At 31.6% G+C, this 24,406-nt stretch overlaps 1 protein-coding gene across 1 annotated transcript in view; it reads right to left on the bottom strand.

The window, feature by feature from the left end:
• CYP722A1 (cytochrome P450, family 722, subfamily A, polypeptide 1) overlaps positions 1 to 24,035 on the bottom strand; it is a gene marked incomplete at its 5' end in the record, with an annotated part of 65,037 nt that extends 41,002 nt beyond the window's left edge. The window contains 2 exon segments of the mRNA XM_088860395.1: positions 23,396 to 23,518; positions 23,691 to 24,035. Coding sequence (XP_088716521.1) covers positions 23,396 to 23,518; positions 23,691 to 24,035 — 468 coding nt within the window.
• Between the last annotated feature and the right edge of the window lie 371 nt (positions 24,036 to 24,406).

The following is a 24,406-nucleotide window of genomic DNA, read 5'->3' as shown; positions in this document are numbered from 1 at the left end:
AAGTAAATCGAGTATCCCTTTCCGATACAATACTGACTGGAACTCCATGCAACCGTACTATTTCCTTAATGTACAGCTGAGCCAGTCGATCCAAAGTGTACGTCGTGCGAATCGGTAGAAAGTGGGCAGCTTTGGTTAACCGGTCCATAATGACCCAAATGCTATCATGTCCTGAATTTGTTCTAGGCAAGCCAGAGACAAAATCCATAGAGATGTGCTCCCATTTCCATTCTGGCACCGGTAAAAGCTGCAACAACCCAGCGGGCCTTTGATGTTCAGCTTTTACTTGCTGGCATGTTAGGCATGTAGACACAAATAGTGCTACCTCTTTTTTCATATTATTCCACCAAAAGGTTTTTTTCAGGTCCTGATACATTTTAATACTTCCGGGATGTATTGTATAACGAGAATGATGTGCTTCTTTTAAGATAGCTTTCTTTACACTCTCATCATTCGGGACACAAACCCGACTTTTGAATCTTAGCAAATCCTCACTACATATAGAGAATTCATCTCTCTTTCCTTGCTTCACCTCTTCTATAATTGTTATAAGCTGATGGTCTTTCTTTTGTGCCAATCGAATTTGTTGGATTAATTGGGGTTCCGCCTTAATATTGGCAATCATACTTACCATACCATTAATGGACAGAGTTAGATGCCAATCCACTATTTCCTCTAACAATCGCATTTCTTGGATCATTAGATGAGCTAAGACTCCGGTAGATTTTCTACTTAGAGCGTCGGCCACAACGTTAGCTTTTCCTGAATGATAATGGATTGTACAATCATAATCTTTTAAGAAATCCATCCATCTTATCTGCCGCATATTTAAATCCTTCTGAGAGAAAAGGTATTTCAAACTCTTATGATCCGTGTATATTACGAATTGCTCACCATATAGATAATGCCTCCATATTTTCAAAGCGAATACTATTGCAGCTAGCTCCAAATCATGAATTGGATATTTTTTCTCATATTCTTTCAACTGTCTGGATGCATATGCCACTACTTTCCCATATTGTATTAATACACAGCCCAAACCTTTATGTGAAGCATCACTATAAATCACAAATCCCCCACTCCCCTCAGGAATAGTTAAAATAAATGCTGAAGTTAATCGAACTTTTAGTTCTTGAAAACTCTCCTCACATTTACTTGTCCACTCAAATTTGACATTTTTTTGTGTCAATCGAGTCAATGGGATTGCGATTCGAGAAATCCTTCTACAAATTTTCTGTAATGTCCTGTCAATCCCAAAAAGCTTCGAACTTCAGTCACATTACTTGGTTGTTTCCAATTAACAACGGCTTCAACCTTTGAAGGATCAACTGACAGACCTTCCTTTGATATGACATGTCTTAAAAATGTCACTTGTTCAAGCCAAAATTTACATTTACTTAGTTTGGCATACAATTTCTTCTCTCTTAATATTTGCAATACCATTCTTACATGTTGCTCATGTTCCTTCTGATTCTTGGAATAAATTAAAATATCATCGATGAATACCACAATAAATTTATCCAAAAAGGGCTTAAAGATCCGATTCATCAAATCCATAAGTGCAGCTGGTGCATTGGTTAATCCAAAAGGCATGACTAAAAATTCATAATGGCCATACCTTGTTCTGAAAGCTGTCTTGAGTACATCTTCACTTTTAATCTTAAGCTGATGGTATCCAGATCTTAGATCAATTTTTTAAAACACTTGTGATCCTTGTAATTGATCAAATAAATCATCAATTCTAGGTAATGGATACTTATTTTTCACTGTCACTTGGTTCAACTGTCTATAATCAATACACAATCTCATAGTCCCATCTCTCTTTTTGACAAACAGTACTGAAGCACCCCAATGTGACACACTGGGCCTGATAAAACCTTTATCTAATAATTCTTCCAATTGTTGTTTCAGTTCTTTAAGTTCTGCAGGAGCCATTCTGTAAGTCGCCTTAGAAATTGGTGCTACCCCTGGCAATAATTCAATGGAGAATTCAATTTCCCTGTCAGGCGGTAATCCTGGCAATTCTTCAGGAAAAACGTCAGGAAATTCTCGGATAACCGGAGTGGTATCCAAATTTATTTCTTCCTTCCTATCTTCTTTGATATAGGCAAGAAAGCCTTGACACCCTTTTCGAAAGAAGCGATTAGCTCTAATACAAGAGATTAAATATGATGGGGAGTCTTCTTTGACACCATTGAAGTAAAATACTGGTTGATTCGGAATACTAAAGGTAACAATTTTCTTATAACAATCAATACTTGCATGGTATGCAGAGAGCCAATCCATGCCTAAGATTACATCAAAATCTTGAATTTCCAGGAGTATTAAATCAACCAACAGTTCCTTTTCTTCTATCTTTATTACACATGATTTGTACATTATATTGGTGTTAATTGAATCTCTCATCGGTGTGGCTACCTCTAGAATGTATTCTAATTGTTCTGGTTCTACCTTTAAGTGGCATGCGAAGTGTTGTGACACAAATGAATGAGTAGATCCAGGATCAATCAAAACATGAGCTACTTTTTGGAAGATAGTAAGAGTACCTTGGATCACTGATTTTGAGGCCTAAGCGTCTTGCTCGGTAATCGCAAATACTCTTCCCTTCATCTGAGGCTTCGGAGCTATCTCTCCCTGCTTTGGAAGCTGTTGTGTCTGTAAGCTAGGACATTGTTTAATCTGGTGTCCCAATTTTCCACATTTAAAACAGGCTCCGGTATTCCAATAACAAGGGCTTGATCCATGATTTTTCCCACATTTTCTACATGGTTCTATTGGGTTTTGAAATGGCGAGGGCCTTGGCTTCTTGTTTGGCCTTTCAAACTGTTGTCGATTAGATGATGTAGGTCTAACATGACTGTTCTGATTTTTCGTCTTTCAGTAATCTTCAAAATCTTTTTCGACAATTTGGGCACGATCCACTATTTCAGCATAAGTTCTTAATTTCAAGACTGATATTCTGCTTCTAATAGCTGGCCTGAGACCCCTTTCAAATTTCTTCACCTTTCTTGCCTCATTATTAATCATATGCGGTGCAAACCTGGCCAATTCAGTAAACTTGGCCTCGTACTGTGCTACTGTCTTATCTCCTTGGATTAATTCTAGAAATTCCATTTCTTTTTGGTCTCGAATAAAATCTGGGAAATACTTTTCATTAAATGCCTCTAGAAATACTTCCCAAGTCAAGGTTTTATTTTCTTTTACCAATACTCCTTTTGCCATTCGCCACCAGTGTTGTGCCTCACCTTCTAGCATAAAAACTGCCAAGGCCACCTTCCTATCATCAGGATATTCCATAACCTCGAATATTTTTTCCAGTTGCATAATCCATCCCTCGGCTTCTAGTGGGTTTACAACACCCTTAAAAGAAGGTGGGTTTAACTTCTTAAATTGTTCGATATTGCTCCCACCATTTCCTGTAACTGACTGCCTGGGTGGATTGTTGTTTTCCATCTGATGTTGCATTAGAGCAACCATATTTTTCAAAGCTTTGTGAATTCCTTCCATTATTGGCTTCAGCTATTCTGGATCCTGACTTTATCCCGATCTATACACACAATAAATGCGATTTTAAGTACATTCTTTTTAAATTTCCTAAGGATCTTAAACCTATTGCTCTGATACCATAATTGTCACACCCCAAGAATTTACAATACTGTTATTCTTGAGATGTGACAGACAAAACATATATACATCTATTGATAGGACAAATTTACAGTGGCGATGTCTTACATAGTAAATAAAGAAAGCTAGCACAACAACAGTATCTTCCAAGGTTGATCTTGACTAGCACTCAAAATGAATCCGTAGTTATCCTAAAAAATGTTTACCATAGTTTGATGAGTTTGGCTACTCAGTAAGTGATCGTCATAATCCTAAAAATAATCATGATTGAAAGATATCGATATTTTCCAAAATGAGATCTATTAACAGAAATGCATCAACAGTTTCACTTTCAATAAATGCATAATTAAGTATAATCCGTGTAATTGAAATGCTTATAACACTTTTAACGGCAGTACATAATTCAAAGGATTTCACAAAATACCCTACTGGCGTCCCAAGTAGGTCACCTATATACCCCATCAGCGTCCCGATAGGTCCACTTAATCCCTATCGGCGTCCCAGATAGGTCCACTTAATCCTTGCAGGTCCACTTATACGTCACCGGCGTACCGGATGAGTCCACTTAATCCCTACCGGCGTCCCGGATAGGTCCACTTATACCTCACCGGCGAACCGGATGAGTCCACTTGCATACTTAAATTATTTCTAAATCTCTTTAAACATTCGAAAGCAGCAATATCATGTACTCAACATATTACTGAAACCATTAATATGAATTTCATTTAAACCATTAATAACAGTCACTCTCTATAATATTTCAAAAATAACCAAATCAAATATTTTGGGCTCAAATTTAGAAAGGTAGCAGTTTGTAAAGGCATTCTAGCATAATTGCCAATTTAATATGTATAGAAAAACTCTTATAAAAATTCAAGAATACGGAATTATCACAATTTATGGAATATCAATTCACAAATAAACATTTCACAACAATACTATAATCAATTGCAAAAATGTCAATTTTTAAATAATAAGGCAGTCATTTGCACATGAATTTTACAATGTCTAAATATTCAAAACAGTAGAAAGAAATATCACAATTTTACTAAAAGCAGAAATATCACATTTATTTCTAACAATAGACAAGAAAAATAAATAAATTTATTTTTCTAATTTACAACATTCAAAATTTCTAACATAGATAAAATATCACAATTTTTATTAAAAAGATTATTTTTCAAGATAATGAGGTCACGTGCGCATAAAATTTATCGCGCCTAAAATTCATGATAATAAGCATAAATAATTATTTCATTTTATTTTTAAAAAGAATGGATTATTTTTCGAGATAATGAGGTCACTTACACATAAAACTGATAAAATAAAGATCCTAGACGGAAATATCACTATTTAATAAAAATAGACTATTTTTCAGAAAGACGATGTCACTTACCCACAATTATTTGAGAGGGAGCTTCCGATAAAAAAATTCGGTTCGAGAGAGAAGTTCACTGTGTTTCGACCAGAGAGAGAGATCTCAAAATTTTGTTTTAGGGTAGGAGTGCTCACATCCCCTATTTAAATTCTTATAACGTATTATTATATTGTTTTATTACGCTCTACCTCATACTTGAGGTGTTGCGTTAAAAGCAGACTTTTATCGTACGAAAACCACGTCCGCTAAAGGACGTTGCCAGCTGCAAGCAGGAAGCAAAATCAAGCAAGCAAAACAGGCAAGTTAAACGAAGTAAAAGTTTTTGAAAATAGTGATGGTCCCCAAGGACCATCATACTCAAACAGACCATCACCTATTTAAAAGCATCTTTTCTCCCCTTCTTTTTTTTTTTTTTTTTTTGAAATTTTAGGATTGTTACAGGTCTTGTGTTTTCAGTTTGCATGCCTTGTACTCTACCTGTTTATAAATAAACTCTAAACTCTTTTTTTGCTTCATGCAGTTAAAATTCATATTTAGCATTAAAATTTATGGTACTGTTTATACAAGTTGGATATTGTTAGACATTTCCCCATTCCTACTTTTTATTATATTATTAGCCTTGATATACGTAGGATTTTTAAGAATGTTTTAATGATCTTTTGTTGACAATAAATAAATAGAAATTCAGTTAAATTAATCAGTTAAGTTAAATCAGTTAAATCGGTCTTGATTTCAAATGGTATCAGAGCCATAAGATGATATAAAAACTATTACTGTACCCTAGTAAGGATATATCTTAGAAGTCAGGAACCTAAGAAAATCTAACATTTAGAAGTTAGTCTGAGAGTTAAGCTACTTGACGCCCAAGCTAGAGACCGTTAAGGCCAGGTTGAGCCGCTGAGGTCGTAAGAGCCATAAGAGGTCGTCTATAGCATTATCCGTAACTTTAAATGGAAAATTTTATCATGAACCTAGCCAATAAGACATTACCCTCGACTAGTAGTACATTGAGAATAAAAAAAAAGGAAGAAATAGTAAGTGAAAATATATAAAAGCAGATACAAAATTGGAATATACCTAAAGTACCTATATCTGATATTTATAAAAAAGGAACCTTTGATCTAAAAATAGGATATGCCATGAAAACAGTCGAACAAAGCTTATCTGTTACAAATGAACAAGGGAGATTTCAATTACTATTTGATAAAGTAATTCAGTCACATCTGAATAAAAATTATAAATGTTCACATATAGGACTAATACAAGTAACAATTAAGCCCCTTACAAGACTAGGATTAAATAGTTCGATACTACTGTGCCTTCGTGATAGTCGCCATAATAAATTTACTGATTCTTTATTAGGAGTAGTAGAATCGAGTTTATGTAGTGGCCCAGTCTACTTTAATTGCTTTCCGAATTTTTCAGTATCACTAGGAGATTCTAATATCCTAAAGTACTTACTCTTAATTTAAAAACACAAGGATTTGACATGAATCCAGGATCTCAGAATATAGCTTTAGTTTATAGAATTTTCTATAAAGTAACGAATACACTTAGTCCAAATGTAATACAAATAGATACAAAAGGTCAAACTGTTTTCTTCCAAACAAATAGAGAAAAATCTAATACTGTAATCCCAAAGACAATAGAATGGTCCCAAATAAATTTGCCCAAAACATGGAACATTCATAATGAAAATCAACAGTATTTAACTCCAGTAAATAAGACCCCTAAGCAAATAATTGAACATCTAGATGGAGAAATAGAATTACAATTCAATTCTAGCCGAAGGACTAGACTAAATATATTTGATGACAATACTATTAAACCTTCAAGAAGAATTATTAATCCATTTAGATTTTCCACCTCATCAATAGAAAAGGAACCCAGAATACAGGGACTATCCAGAACCACAAGTAATGTTCATATACCCTTATATCACCCAATAGAATCTAGCTCTACAAATAATGAAGTCACCATTGATGACCTAGATCTGCAAGTCCTAACTCTGCAGAAAAAGAAAAAATTAGATTTAGACAAAATAAAAAATGGTTATATGTCAGAACAAAATAAAAAAATAAGAGATTGGTATTTAAAGACTTTTCCAACGAGGTTAATAGAATTATGCCAACATAAATATATAAAATTTATAAAAAAATATAAACAAAATATTGGATATTTCGAATGGCTAAAAATAATTCTTAAAGAGAGAGGACATCCTATTCCAGACTTTGAAATAAATACTCTTGAAAGTCAATATCAAACTTTTAATACACCAGAAGGAGATATTCAAAGTATACATCCTCCTGAAAAAGCTATCATTATAAAGAAAGGGAAATCCGACACTAGCGCCTCACCTTACAAATTACTTCCTGGAGAACATACTCATAAAATTGACTTACTTCCACACATAATAGAGGAAAATAATTATACTAATTTATATCTTAATTCTATAGGAAAACAAACTACTCGAATAGAAGATCTTATTTCTAAACCCTATAGACAAATTGGAGAAAAGAAAAGGGCAATAATGTTTAAACCTCCTCCTATCATAAATAAAGATAGATTTACTGTTAAAGAAGATAATAAAGACTTAATGGATGAATTCATAAAAAGACCATCCCAATTAGATATTAAAGAAGCAAAAGGTAAAGAAAAGGTTTTTGAATCAAAAGCTATGGTTTTACAGCAAGAACATATATCTAATGATATAGCACAAATCGAGGAAGCCTTTAAAGAAGAAGAAAATTTAAATATAAATAGAATAAATTATGGAAAAAAATGGAGACCCACTTTTCAATCAAGAATGTACCATACTAGGCCTACACCTGTAGATATTCAATTTGAAGAAGACTTAATATGCCAAACGGTATTTTATTCTGGTAGGACTATAGTCAGATGGAATATTAAAGGAATGTTCGACCTCCAAATATTAGATACAATGAGACATATAACTATGTATGCTATCGCATGCAAAGTTTCTGAAAGCCATGACCAATATATTGCCAAAGCAATCATCTGTGGTTTTACAGGATGGCTCAGAGGATGGTGGGATTTTCATATGAATGAAAATACAACAAATCAAATATTAAATGCTACTCGATAATGGATTGTAAAAATGAACATAACCAAGATATACCTCACAGTGAAAGTGATGCTGTGAATACTTTAATATACACAATAACTCTTCATTTTGTAGGAAGCACATCTTTATTGGAAGCAAGATTAGAAGATCTGTTATCAAACCTTAGATGTCCTACTCTTTTCCATTATAAATGGTACAAAGATGTTTTCTTCTTTAGACTTTTGTTAAGAGAAGATAGTAGCGCAGATCACTGGAAGGAGAAATTCATTGCGGGATTACCTTTTTTATTTGCTGAAAAAGTTAAAAATAGATTAAAAAATAAAAATAATGGAATAATAACGTACTCTCAATACACTCTAGGAGAATTATGAGCTGAAATCTGTGCAGAAGGTATAGCTTTATGCAAAGATGTGAAACTAAAAAGACAGTTAGATAAACAAAGAATGACAGGAAAGAAAGAATTGGGAGATTTTTGTGAGCAATTTGACTATAATATTCCAATACCACATAAAGCCAATAAAAAAACCTCAAGGCATAAAAAATATAAGTCTTAAAAAAAGATGGAGAAAAGGGATAAATTTATTAAAAAAAAATTGCTCCGAGAAATCAATTAAAAATAGGAAAAAAGAAAAAAATTCCAGTCTATTATAAATGTGGGAAAGTTGGCCATTACAAAAATACCTGTAGTGTCAAAAAGAAAATTGATACATTAAATTTAGACGAAGACATAAAAATTCAGTTATATAATATTATTCTAATAGAACATCAAATAAATGATGATTCTTCAACATCTGACGATAGTATTTTAATCGGAAGAATAGAAGATGAACATTTATTTTGGAGTAATTCTGAATCCAGTTCTGACACTAAAATAAAATCGGAATCAGATAGTGATGAGCCAATGAAAGATTACTTTTGTCATACTCTTACAAAAGAAGAAAATTTAATTCTTGATCTAAAAGATAAAATAATAGATTCCGAAGAAAAAAGGGAAGCTCTAATCCAATATTTACACTTGGCTAAAGGGAAAGCTAAGCCACCTCAATTAGTAAAAACCTCAAGAATATAGTCTATCTGAAATTCTTAAAAGAATAAATAAAAAATAAATTATACAAAGAGAACCTACTATAACAGAGCAAAAACAAGAAATAAATGAAGTAAAAACCGTTGTTCAACAATTAAAAAATAGAATTAGAATACTTGAAATGGCTATAGAATTCACAGAACCCTCTAACCTTGAAAACGATGAATTAGAATTTGAAAATCTATTCACCAATATAACAAAAGATGAACCTGAGTCTTTAGGAATTATCAAAGAAGAAATGCAAGAAAATCATTTAAATATTATAGATAAAGTTATAACCAAAAACGGTACACCTTAATAAGAATAGTAATTCAATATGAATATAGTTTTCAATCACTTGCATTAATAGACTCTGGAGCTGATCTAAACTGTATAAATGAAGGTTTAGTTTCGACTAAATATTTTGATAACACCCCCCAAATACTAAATATTGCTGATGGTAGTAAGCTTATTATAAATTAAAAATTCTCTAATGCACCTATAATGCAACAATGGAAATTGTTTCGATATACCTTTTATCATGGTTAAAGAATTAAGTCAAGCAGTAATCCTTGGGACTCCATTTTAAAACTTGCTTTATCCTTTAAAAATTGATCATACAGGAATATAAGCAAATTTAAATGGTCACGCAATTAAATTTGATTTTATAGAAAAACCAAAGGAAAAAGAAATTCATAACATTAAACAAATTATAAAAAATTAAAGAAAATTTTTTATGTTCTTTAAAAATAGAAGTAAAATACAAACAAATAGAAAATAATTTGCTATTACCTGAAATAAAAGAAAATATTGAAAATATTAAAAAACAAATAGAGTAAGAAGTTTGTCATGAATTACCCAATGCTTTTTGGAATAAAAAAAAACATATAGTAAACCTACCATATGAAGAAGGATTCACCGAAAATAAAATACCCACAAAAGCACGATTAATACAAATGAATTCAAGACTTTTAGAGATTTGCAAAAGGGAAATAGAAGAATTACTAAATAAGGATTAATTAAGAAAAGTGCTTCACCATGGAGTTGTGCCGCTTTCTATGTTGAAAACAATGCCGAAAAAGAAAGAGGAGTACCAAGATTAGTTATAAATTATAAACCTCTAAATAAGGTGTTAAAATGGATTAGATACCCAAAACCTAATAAGAGATATATATTAGATAGATTGCTGAATGCATGTATATTTTCTAAATTTCATATGAAATCAGAATATTGGCAAATCTAAATAAATGAAAAGGATAGATATAAAACAGTCTTCAATGTTCCGTTTGGCCAGTACGAATGAAATATAATGCCGTTTGGACTCTAGAATGCCCTTTCTGAATTTCAAAAAGTAATGAATGATATATTTAATCCTTATACAAAGTTTATAATCGTATATATAGATGATGTCTTGATCTTTTCAGAAGATATCCAGCAGCATTTCAAACATATAAATGCCTTCTTGAAAGCAGTACAGAATGCAGGTTTGGTTGTTTCTGCTAAAAAAATGAGTTTATTCCAAACCAAAATAGGATTTTTAGGACATAACATATTTCAAGGCACTATCGTTCCAATAGATAGAGCAATTGAATTTGTAAATAAATTTCCTGATATTATTCTTAATAAACCAGAATTACAAAAGTTTTTAGGATGTCTGAATTATATTGCTGACTTCATACAATATTTAGCTATTATAGCTAAACCTTTATATGATAGATTAAAAAAGAATCCTTCAAAATGGACTAATATGCATACCTATGCAATACCATCCAACAACATTTCATACATATAAATGCCTTCTTCAAAGCAGTAAAGAATGCATGTTTGGTTGTTTCTGCTAAGAAAATGAGTTTATTCCAAACCAAAATAAGATTATTAGGACATAACATATTTCAAGGCACTATCATTCCAATAGATAGAGCAATTGAATTTGCAAATAAATTTCCTGATATTATTATTAATAAAACAGAATTACAAAGGTTTTTAAGATGTCTGAATTATATTGCTGACTTCATACAAAATTTAGCTATTATAGCTAAACCTTTATATGATAGATTAAAAAAGAATCCTTCGAAATGGACTAATATGCATACCTATGCAGTACAAAACCTTAAAAAAAAAGCAAAAGACTTACCATGCCTAGTACTAGCTTATCCCAATGCTTATAAAATTATTGAATGTGATGCCTCCGAACTTGGGTTAGGAGGAATACTTAAACAAAGAATAGATAATAGTGAACAATTGGTTCGCTTTACATCCAAAGCTTGGAACAATACTCAGTATAATTATTCCACCATCAAAAAAGAAATATTAGCAATTGTATATTGTGTCACTAAATTTCAAAGTGATATCCTCAATCAACCATTTTTAATCCGAACTGATTGTAAAGAAGCCCACGACATTTTACTTAAAGATGTTCAGTATCTTGTCTCCAAGCAAATCTTTGCTATATGGAAAGCTATTCTTTCATCTTTTGATTTCACTATTGAACATCTTCCTGGTTCTTCTAATCATCTTCCTGATTTTCTTACCCATGAATTTTTACAGGGGGGGCAAGAGGAGGCAACTAGCCAACATTAGCAAAATTCCTTATCTAATATGAATACTGATAAAGGAAAAGCCATTGTTTAATCATCCCCTGTAGGTTCCCCAATAATAAGTTATCCACCATCATCACCTATTCGAACTATATCAAATTATCCAGAACATTCTAGCCAAGTAAGCATTTACCAGACCCCAGTATTCTTAAAATCTCCAATCCCAAATAAATTATCACCCTCTGGTAGATCCCAATTTGAAGAGACCACCTTTTTAATAGATTCTATTACTGAAGATGAGCATATAATGTTAGAACCAGAAAAAATTGCTAGTCTTTATTTACTAAATAATTTAAACCATTCCAATGGGAATAAAACTCGAGAATGGTATGAGGCCATTCTCCTTGAAACAGGCTCTATTACTCTGGTCCACTTTTACATAAAAATACCAATATAGTTGCCTATTCAAAAATGCAAATAAGAAAAATACTAACATACAAAGATTGGGGCTCAGATCCCTTAAGAGGAAAGAAATTACAAGCTCCTGAATTCCATGTTAAATACTATAAATATTTAGAATATATTGATGCCTGGTACAAAATATTTGCCCTCCAAAATATAAACAATTCTCATACCTGATTTATCCAGATAAAAGAATCCATTACTGAACCATTCCCTAATTGGTTTAGAAATTGGTTTATGATATGGGGATCAGGATCTCAGATTCTACCTCAAAGGTTACAGCTATCTCAAGCTAAATTTGTCGAATACAATACTAAAGACCCAAATATTGACTATCATCTATACTTCATGGCTTTATACAAATTCCATGGATCATGAAATGAAATTTTGGAATTTCAGAAAACCTCATTAATAATTTTGAATATATTCCCAGATTGGGAAGGAAAATTTATATCAAATGGTGGGATGGTTTTGAGAATCAAGCCCTTGAGCCAGACAATATTAAATTAAGAAAAATACCAGGGCATGCCTCAAATGAAAACCCAAATAATTTATCAGAATATATCCAAAGAATGCAGAAGAAAAGTCCCCTGGCAACTAAAGAAGAACTCGAGAAGCAGTTACTCCAGATTTTCGAAGAAGAAACAGAAAAAATGACTACATCCTCCAATAATGAAGAATAAACTTACAATGAAGATGATGACGAGTTTTCCCAAAGGCCCGAATAGTTCAAGGTCAATGCCCAAACAACGACCCGATATAATCAACACGATATTCCCGACCATTATCTCTTTGTCTTCCACTCAAAGATTCCTTGTCTCCCACTCGACAAAGCAACAAAAGTAAAAGCCAACCGTACCTGACACGTGTCTCTACAGTACCTTGCCGACATTACAGTACCCTGCCACCCGTCAGCAACAGTATCCTGCCGACGCATGCCGACAATACAGTGTACATCTTTGCTTTTAATCAATGTCTTAAGAAGCGCCATCTGTCCGGATATGAAGCAAAAATTAAAAGGCTATCTATAACTTGCTCGAAGTCCAGTGACTATAAAATGGGTTCAACTCATCTGAAGGAGGGCAGAGTTTTTGGAAAAGCTCATAACACTGAAGACTCTCTCTCCTTATATATCTCTCTCTCATCCACTCTCTCTCTATCTCATCTCGTTGTTTTTCGCCTAGCTCAGCTGCGAGCCTGTATAGTTTTATCAGACTTCTTCGAGTAAACTCTACCTTTATGTAACTCTTTCTCTATTGTATAATTATGTGTGATTGTAACATCGACGATCTTCCAAGTTATTATCTTGCTGAAAGGAAGTTGTTTGTCAGCTTCTGTATATGTAAGCAGCAGTATGTCTTGTATCTTTTTAGTCTTGTGTTTTCAGTTTGCATGCCTTGTACTCTACCTGTTTATAAATAAACTCTAAACTCTATTTTAGCTTCATGCAGTTAAAATTCATATTTAGCATTAAAATTTATGGTACTGTTTATACAAGTTGGATATTGTTAGACATTTCCCCATTCTCTGTTTTTATTATATTATTAGCCTTGATATACATAGGACTTTTAAGAATGTTTTAATGATCTTTTGTTGACAATAAATAAATAGAAATTCAGTTAAATTAAATCAGTAAAGTTAAATCAGTTAATCAGTTAAATCGGTCTTGGTTTCGAATGGTATCAGAGCCATAAGATGATATGAAAACTATTACTGTACCCTAGTAAGGATATATCGTAGAAGTCAGGAACGTGAGAAAATCTACCATTTAGAAGTTAGTCCGTAAGTTAAGCTACTTGACGCCCAGGCTGGAGACCGTTAAGGCCAGGTTGAGGTGTTGAGGTCGTAAGAGCCATAAGAGGTTGTCTATAGCATTATCCGTAACTTTAAATGGAAAATTTTATCATGAACCTAGCCAATAAGACATTACCCTCGACTAGTAGTACATTGAGAATAAAAAATAAGGAAGAAATAGTAATTGAAAATATAGAAAAGCAGATACAAAATTGGAATATACCTAAAGTACCTATAACTGATATTTATAAAAAAAGAACCTTCGATTTAAAAATAGGATATGCCATTAAAACAGTTGAACAACGCTTATTTGTTACAAATGAACAAGAGAGATTTCAATTACTATCTGATAAAGTAATTCAGTCACATCTGATTAAAAATTATAATATTTATATATAGGACTAATACAAGTAGGAATTAAGCCCCTTACAAGACTAGGATTAAATAATTCGATACTACTATGCCTTCGTGATAGTTGCCATAATAAATTTACTGATTCTTTATTAGGAGTAGTAGAATCGAGCTTATGCAGTGGCCCAGTCTACTTTAATTGCTTTCCGAATTTTTTAGTATCACTAGGAGATCCTAATATCCTTAAAGTACTTACTCTTAATTTAAAAACACAAGGATTTGACATGAATCCAGGATCTCATAATATAGCTTTAGTTTATAGAATTTGCTATAAAGTAATGAATACACTTAGTCCAAATGTAATACAAATAGATACAAAAGGTCAAACTGTTTTCTTCCAAACAAATATAGAAAAATCTAATACTGTAATCCCAAAGACAATAGAATGGTCCCAAATAAATTTGCCCAAAACATGGAACATTCATAATGAAAATCAACAGTATTTAACTCCAGTAAATAAGACCCCTAAGCAAATAATTGAACATCCAGATGGAGAAATAGATATACAACCCAATTCCAGCCGAAGGACTAGACTAAATATATTTGATGACAATACTATTAAACCTTCAAGAAGAATTATTAATCCATTTAGATTTTCCACCGCATCAATAGAAAAGGAACCCAGAATACAGGGACTATCCAGAACCACAAGTAATGTTCATATACCCTTATATCACCCAATAGAATCTAGCTCAACAAATAATGAAGTCACCATTGATGACCTAGATCTGCAAGTCCTAACTCTGCAGAAAAAGAAAAAATTAGATTTAGACAAAATAAAAAATGGTTATATGTCAGAACAAAGTAAAAAAATAAGAGATTGGTATTTAAAGACTTTTCCAAAGAGGTTAATAGAATTACGCCAACATAAGTATATAAAATTTATAAAAAATTATAAACAAAATATTGGATATTTGGAATGGCTAAACATAATTCTTAAAGAGAGAGGACATCCTATTCCAGACATTGAAATAAATACTCTTGAAAGTCAATATCAAACTTCTAATACATCAGAAGGAGATATTCAAAGTATACATCCTCCTGAAAAAGCTATCATTATAAAGAAAGGGAAATTCGACACTAGAGCCTCACCTTACATATTACTTTTTGGAGAACATACTCATAAAATTGACCTACTTCCACAGTTAATAGAGCAAAATAATTATACTAATTTATTTATTAATTTTATAGGAAAACAAACTACTCAAATAGAAGATATTATTTTTAAACCCTATAGGCAAATTGAAGAAAAGAAAAAGGCAATAATGTTTAAACATCCTTCTATCACAAATAAAGATAGATTTACTCCTAAAGAAGATAATAAAAACTTAATGGAGGAAATCATAAAAACACTATCCCAATTAGATATTAAAGAGCAAAAGGTAAAGAAAAGGTTTTTGAATCAGAAGCTATAGTTTTACAGCAAGAACATATATCTAATGATATAGCACAAATCGAGGAAGCCTTTAAAAAAGAAGAAAATTTAAATATAAATAGAATAGATTATGGAAAAAAATGGAGACCCACTTCTCAAGCAAGAATGTACCATACCAGGCCAACACATGTAGATATTCAATTTGAAGAAGACTTTATATCTCATACGGTATCTTATTCTGGTAGGACTATAGTCAATTGGAATATTGATGGAATGTCCGACCACCAAATATTAGATACAATGAGACATATGACTATGTATGCTACTGCATGCAAAGTTTCTGGAAGCCATGACCAAGATGTTGCCAAAGCAATCATCCGTAGTTTTTCAGGATGGCTCAGAGGATGGTGGGATTTTCATATGAATGAAAATACAACAAATCAAATATTAAATGCTACTCGACAATGGATTGTAAAAAATGAACATAACCAAGATATACCGCACAGTGAAAGTGATGTTGTGAATACTTTAATTTACACAATAACTCTTTATTTTGTAGGAAGCACGTCTTTATTGGAAGCAAGATTAGAAGATCTATTATCAAACCTTAGCTGTCCTACTATTTCCCATTATAAATGGTACGAAGATGTTTTCTTCTCTAGACTTTTGTTAAGAGAAGATAGTAGTGCAGATCACTGGAAGGAGAAATTCATTGTGGGATTACCTTATTTATTTGCTGAAAAATTTAAAAAAAGATTAAAAAATAAAAATAATGGAATAATACCATACTTTCAATACACCCTAGGAGAATTATCAGCTGCAATTTGTGCAGAAGCTATAGCTTTATGCACAGATATGAAACTAAAAAGACAGTTAAATAAACAAAGAATGACAGGAAAGAAAGAATTGGGAGATTTTTGTGAGCAATTTGGTTATAATATTCCAATACCACATAAAGCCAATAAAAAAACCTCAAGGCATAAAAAATATAAGTCTTAAAAAAAGATGGAGAAATGGGATAAATTTATTATCAAAATTGCTCCTAGAAATCAATTAAAAATAGGAAAAAAGAAAAAAATTTCAGTTTGTCGTAAATGTGGGAAAGTTGGACATTACAAAAATACTTGTAGAGCCAAAAAGAAAATTGATACATTAAATTTAGACGAAGACATAAAAATCAGTTATATAATATTATTCTAATAGAAGATCAAATAAATGATGATTCTTCAACATCTGACGATAATTTTTTAATCGGAAGAATAGAAGATGAACATTTATTTTGGAGTAGTTCTGAATCCAGTTCAGACACTAAAATAAAATCGGAATCAGATAGTGATGAGCCAATGCAAGATTACTTTTGTCATACGCTTACAAAAGAAGAAAATTTAATTCTTGATTTAATAGGTAAAATAATAGATTCCGAAGAAAAAAGGGAAGCTCTAATCCAATATTTACACTTGGCTAAAGGGAAAGCTAATCCACCTCAATTAGTAAAACCTCAAGAATATAGTCTATCTGAAATTCTTAAAAGAATAAATAAAAAATAAATTATACAAAGAGAACCTACTATAGCAGAGCAAAAACAAGAAATAAATGAAGTAAAAACTGAGGTTCAATAATTAAAAAATAGAATTAGAATACTTGAAATGGCTACAGAATTCACAGAACCCTCTAACCCTGAAAACGATGATTTAAAATTTGAAAATCTATTCACCAATATGACCATAGATAAACATGAGTCTTCAGGAATTATCAAAGAAGAAATGCAAGAAAATCATTTAAATATTATAGATAAAGTTATAAACCAAAAATGGTACACCTTAATAAGAATAGTAATTCAAAATAAATATAGCTTTCAATCACTTGCATTAATAGACTCTGGAGCTGATCTAAACTGTATAAATGAAGGTTTAGGTCCAACTAAATATTTTGATAAAACCACTCAAATACTAAATACTCCTGATGGTAGTAAGCTTATTATAAATTATAAATTCTCTAATGCACCTATAATGCAACAATGGAAATTGTTTCGATATGCCTTTTATCATGGTTAAAGGATTAAGTCAAGCAGTAATCCTTGGAACTCCATTTTTAAACTTGCTTTATCCTTTAAAAATTGATCATACAGGAATAGAAGCAAATTTAAATAGTCACGCAATTAAATTTGATTTTATAGAAAAACCAAAGATAAAAGAAATTCATAACATAAAACAAATTATAAAAAATAAAGAAAATTTCTTAGGTACTTTAAAAATAGAAGTAAAATACAAACAAATAGAAAATAATTTGCTATTACCTGAAATAAAAGAAAATATTGAAAATATTAAAAAACAAATAGAGCAAGAAGTTTGTCATGAATTACCCAATGCTTTTTGGAATCGGAAAAAACATATAGTAAACCTACCATATGAAGAAGGATTCACTGAAAATAAAATACCTACAAAAGCACGATCAATACAAATGAATTCAAGACTTTTAGAGATTTGCAAAAAGGAAATAGAAGAACTACTAAAGAAATGATTAATTAAAAAAAGTGCTTCACCATGGAGTTGTGCCGCTTTCTATGTTGAAAACGAAGCCGAAAAAGAAAGAGGAGTACCAAGATTAGTTATAAATTATAAACCTCTAAATAAGGTGTTAAAATGGATTAGATACCCAATACCTAATAAGAAATATCTATTAGATAGATTGCTGAATGCATGTCTATTTTTTAAATTTGATATGAAATCAGGATATTGGCAAATCCAAATAAATGAAACGGATATATATAAAACAGCCTTCAATGTTCCATTTGGCCAGTACGAATGGAAAGTAATTCCATTTGCACTCAAGAATGCCCTTTCTGAATTTCAAAAAATAATGAATGATATATTTAATCCTTATACAAATTATATATATATATATATATATTTTTTTTTTTTTAATTTTTTTTTTAACATTGTTAGTCTAACATTAGTGAAGCCATCTTAAAAATTTGGACAAAGGAAAAAAAAATCCTTTTAAAGCCTAGAACTACACATCTCACAGATGGCTTATGTTAAGTAGGTTAAAGAAAAATACTTTTTAGGGTGGTTTTTAATTTTTTTTTTTTTTTTTGTTTTTGTGATTGATCATCAAAATAAAAAGAGTATACTTCAAAAATTAAAATCAAACAGTTGGCCCTAGCATGATTTTTTATGATTGTTTCATCATATTACTATGAAACCAATGTATGAATCAAAACTACTAATAAATTGGACCTAAAATAAATAGTAGTTTAGGTTATGCTCCCAGTTGTTAGATCATATGATTGTATGGTTGAAAATGCATGTCATTATTAAAAGTTTGATTTTTTTTTCTACAAATTTGTTTAATAAAAACTTTTAGGCATATATACTTGACACCATCGACACTATATAAAATATAAAAAATATTTTCAAAATTTAAAATGACCAAAATAGCTTATCTTTTATTTAGGGTAGTTTGTATTTTAAGTTTTAGAAAATACTTGTTTTCTATTTTTTTCCCTTTGCACCCTATTATGTAGCATACACCGCCTAAAATTTTATCTTGATCTAATTTGTAAAAAAAAAAAAAAAAATTCAAATAATATTCTAATTTTCAGCACTTATATCAAGATCTGATGACCGGGAATATAACCTAAACTATTGCTAATTTTAGGTAACAATCTATTTTATATATATATATATATATATATATATATATATATATATATATATATATATATATATATATATATATATATATGGGTGGGAGTTTAGAGAGAGAGGAGTGTGAGAGATTTTGTGAAATTTGGAGGGTGACAAAGAACAATTTGGAGGAAGAGAAATACCAGTGAGAAATTTTTTAAGCCGCAGTTCTATCTTTTGTTTCTTACATTTAATGATATGAGGTTAACGCGGCAAGATACTAAAGAAATATACCAAAATTGATGAGGCACTAGAGAGGTGCGGCTAAATTTTCTTTTTTAGATGGCCATGCGTATGCATTCAGTAAAGCCAGGATTGCGCTGATTCGTGCTTGACTTCCATGGACACGTCTTGCGAAAATGAGAAATGCCTCTAATGTTATAGAGGTGGTAGGACATATATCAAAATTTTTTGCGTGTAGAGTAGAGATTTTAAAGAGAGAGAGAAATTATAGATTTTAACGAAAAGAGAGATATTGCTTCCATATCTTATCGATAAATAGGTTTTTTTTATCCAACCCTTTCCTAAAATTTGGACTTAAATAGTAGAGAAAAGATAATCTCTACACTTTCCTAATATTTTATGCATGAAGAGTATCTATTTTAAGAAGTGTATAAGAGATAATCTCCTAATACAAAATTTTAAGAAATCTACATTTTAATAGGATTTATTTGAGAGAATATGTACCAAAGAGAGAGATAATGAGAGAGTTTAGGAGAGATTTTGAGAAGGAAAGAGAATACATGCAACTGAGAATATGCACAAGAGAGAGATAATGAGAAATTTTAAGAGAGATTTTGAGGGAGAGTACGTGCAAGAGAGAGAATGAGAGATTTTAAGAAATCAAGATTTTAGTACGATTTTATTTGAGAGAATATGCCCAAGAGAGAGAGAGATAATGAGAGATTTTAGGCTAGAGTTTGAAAAGGAGAGAGTGAGTATATGCAAGAAAGAGAAAATGAGAAATTTTAGGACCGATTTTGATAAGGAGAGAGAGTACGTGTAAACAAAAAGAAGGAAAAAAAAAGAAGGAAGAGAGAGCTCAATATATATCTCACTTATATCTTAAACTCTATAGTTACTTTTTCTTCACCTAAAATATCTCTTTCATGCTAAGAGAGAGAGAGATTCCATATCTAAGAACTGGTTTGATCAATGATAGTTCTAGACCACCTGTCGTCAACATTAGATTACCCATTTTAGGGACATCTGATATTTCAGATATCATAGCAGTCCAAAAGTGACTTAAATCTTAAGTCACAATCCTATGATTGAGAAAACGAAAATAATAAAAATAAAAATAAACTGGTCACCAAAGGAAAATTGGAAGAAGAAAAAAAAAACGCGTGGCAACGTACCCTTCCCATAATATTTGAGAAAATACATATCTTTTTATATTTTTTCCCACTAGTTTTTGTGTCCACAAGTAACTTTTCCTTAAATAATGTACTAAACATGCTTAAGCCAAGATCAAGTGAAGCTTGTTCCCACTTGAGCTTGACCTGTTTAATTATCTAGCAAAAAGAGCCCATTATATGAAGTATAGTAACTTGAATTCCCTCACTTAAATTGATATGTCCATCACTAGGCCGAACCCCAAAAGATATATACTAAAGAGCCCGTTATATGAAACATAATACCTTGCTAAATTGGAAAAAGGAAAAATCGGGTACTACGTGATTTAATGCTCCTGAGAGACGCCCATTACGTCCAAACCTTTAGTGTTCGAAATTCTAATATGGAAAATTTTTATAGCAGTGCGATACTCTAAAGAATCAAATTAAGGCGCACATCAAAATTTCACTAGAAGGTGTTGTTTTCATATTAAGAAAACCTCAAATTGATCATTTCAACCTCAAGATGCACGGACACGAGAAAAAATGGATTTCATGTTTTGAAAATAGTGCATCTTGTAATGCATTTTGGATTGTCAATTTTCAAGAATTTCAAGTTTTCATATATCTGCTTAATCTAAATTATTGTTTAAGCTTTAAATTTTATAATTAGATATGAAGATAAAATTTCAAGCTATCACACAGATCCAGTATTGAAGCTACATCTCTCGACATTATTTGAAGAAGCGCCTTAAATTGATTGTTTAGAGCCTCCACCTTAGACAAACCACGCCCTTTTAGTATTTATTGTCAGTTTGGATTGTATACTACAAGGCAATTTATATATTCCTAGTCATTAGATGTCAAATTAGATGGCTTGGGGTGTATCATTAAGTTCGTAGAATTTTTTTTGAAAATTGAGTCTAGTCAATGACACTCTTATGGCAACTATAATTTAAATATGATGGCTAAGAGTATATCTTTCCATGTCTATAAATATAATGCTTGTAATATTCATCTTAAACATTATTGTCTCAACTATTTCTCTCTATTATATCTTTCCATGTCTATAAATATAATGCTTGTAATATTCATCTTAAACATTGTTGTCTCAATTATTTCTCTCTATTATAACCTCTTTTTTTAGTTGAGTCAATGGGGAGAGGGCCCCTAGCCTTGATAGAAATTGAACGTAGAACGTAGTGTTACAAATCATCACGCACTAACAAATTAACCTTGGGCTCTAATATATTTTTCAATACTTAAAGACATAACTATGTCTTAACTTTCCCTTTATCTTTGTTTTATTGGCCATCCCATTGGAATCGGTATCTGACCAGCCATATAACCAATAAGGAGTTTGATCTAATCAAAACCACTTCGACCATGTAGATTTGATTTTTAAGAAATAAAAAAAATAAGAATAATATTTAAAAATATAATAGAGAAAAACATATACCTCTCTAAACTTCCTATCCCAAATAACCCCTTGGTATCATAAAAAGCTCATGAAACCCCCCAAGTTAAATAAAAAGGGATTTTTACTGTTGAAAACCCTTTGATTAATCATCTTAACATCGAGATGTATGACTGTGAAAATTAAAAAGATTTTAAGTCTCATAAATAGTGCATTTTACAACATATTATCTACACCGTCTATTTTCAAGATTTTCATATGTTGATATATATATACTTGATTTTAACCATTTTTGAAATTTAAAATTTTATAATTAGATATAAAAATAAAATTTGAGATAATCTTAAGAACAATTTATATCAAAATTATATACTATGATAAAATTTGAAGGTGCGCTTTACCCCTACACCTACGGATGCGTCCGTATGCAAACTGCACCCTTTTAAAATGCACCTTTGTTTTTTTTTCTAATAACCTTATTATAAAATTCGAGGTTGTGATGATACCTCTTTTAACTTATTTGTGAGGTTCACAAAATGAGAGAGAAAAATATTCAAGGGAGGGAAGATGAAATCCACTGGTGAGGAAGAAAGAGAAGGAGAAGGCGAACTTCTCCAAGATCTAGATAAAGGGGTGATTAAGAAAAAGAAAAAAGAAAAAAGGGGTAATATTCTATCATTTGGACAATATAAGGGATAAAGAAGGGGGCTAAACATCCTATTTTATTTAGCAATGGGGTTTTCGATGAGATATGGATAGGATTAGGGGGTTATTTGGGAGTATAATTTTAGAGGGGCATATATGTAAAAAAAATAGAAGCTAATTTCTTACAATAGAAAAGATAAGATGGGGTTTAAACATTCTTTTTTATTTAGCAATGGGGTTTGATGGGGTTTAAACATTCTTTTTTATTTAGCAATGGGGTTTCTGTGAGATATTGATAGGATTAGGGGGTATTTGGTCTTAAATTTTCGAGGGGGGTTTATATATTTGTCCTAAAATAGAAATACTATAAATAGACCCTCCGACTTTATTTTACCACATTTACTGGTTGATCCAACCAACAAAAACTAGTCAAACATTCATTTTGGCTGATTTTTAATTTAATTCTTACTTTAGACTGAGTGGCCAAGTTGTTGGTTAGTGGTTCAATATCTGATCTTGACAACTGTGGGCATATCAGATCTCTGAACCTCGATGGGAACCCCAGTCTAAAGAAATAATACCTTGAGGCCCTTGTATTAAGCAGTGCCCGAAAACCACACGGGGAAGGACAACATGGCATCACAAACACTTGAAACATCTTCTAGCTTTTTCAAATCCTCCCCATCCTCTAGGCTCATTAACATCTAGCATACTACAGTGAAAGCAACCTGCAAATCACAACAGCTAAGAAAACCGAAGAGAAAGAGAGGCTAAATATCAATAGAGTAATTATTATATAATCAAGCACCAACTCTTTTTTTCCAAGACAAAATGCAAAATTTTGTAATATCATTCATGAATCAGAAAATATTTTACAGTTAAATAATTTATTAAGGTTATCCTCAAAGTTTCATCCAACACCAGGACTTTTCCTTTGCCTTCCCATTGCAGTAGAGCCCTTACGATCGTTTCATCGAAATTTTGCATGAATGAAGACAACGCTTTGAAGTCGAAAAGGTTGGATAGGCGATGCCTTATTAGTTTGTGGTTTTCTTTTGTAGCACAGAGAAGGCTCCGATCTCCAATGGCCTTTGCAGTTGTTCTTAGATATCGCTTTTTGAAACCCACAAAGTCAGAGCTTAGAACAGTTTTAGCTACTTCAGAGCTTGGGAAAAACACATGGGTTTTGCCAAATATTTTGGTCTTGAAACAGTTGCCATACGTGCAAGAAGAGAGAGAGAGAGAGAGAGATTACACGAGTTAGCGATAAATTTTTGGTGTTCACCCTCGTTTCGAACAGGTGACCTTAATAGCATTCACTCAAAACCAAAATTCTTTATCAATAGATGAATGTCTCGGCACCTTATACATAAATTTTTATGCAACTTTGATGTCATTAAATTGGTTAAATCGAAAATTGCAGTCTGCAACAAATTACTGAGGACAAAGCTCACCATGAGCTCAAATGGGTTTGGTTAATGGAATCAAATCAAGAGAAATTTTTTTATTTGGGTAGAGGAATGAGGAATCTCTCCGGGACTTTCGGTGAAATATCATAAATTTTGTGTAAGTATTATTGGATTTGTTGCTAT

Source organism: Amborella trichopoda, chromosome 3 (assembly GCF_054954075.1).
Source record: "Amborella trichopoda isolate Santa Cruz 75 chromosome 3, AtrichopodaSantaCruz75HAP2 v2.0, whole genome shotgun sequence".
NCBI lineage: Eukaryota > Viridiplantae > Streptophyta > Magnoliopsida > Amborellales > Amborellaceae > Amborella > Amborella trichopoda.
Note: the sequence above shows the minus strand (reverse complement) of the source record. Positions and strands in the feature narration are given on the sequence as shown.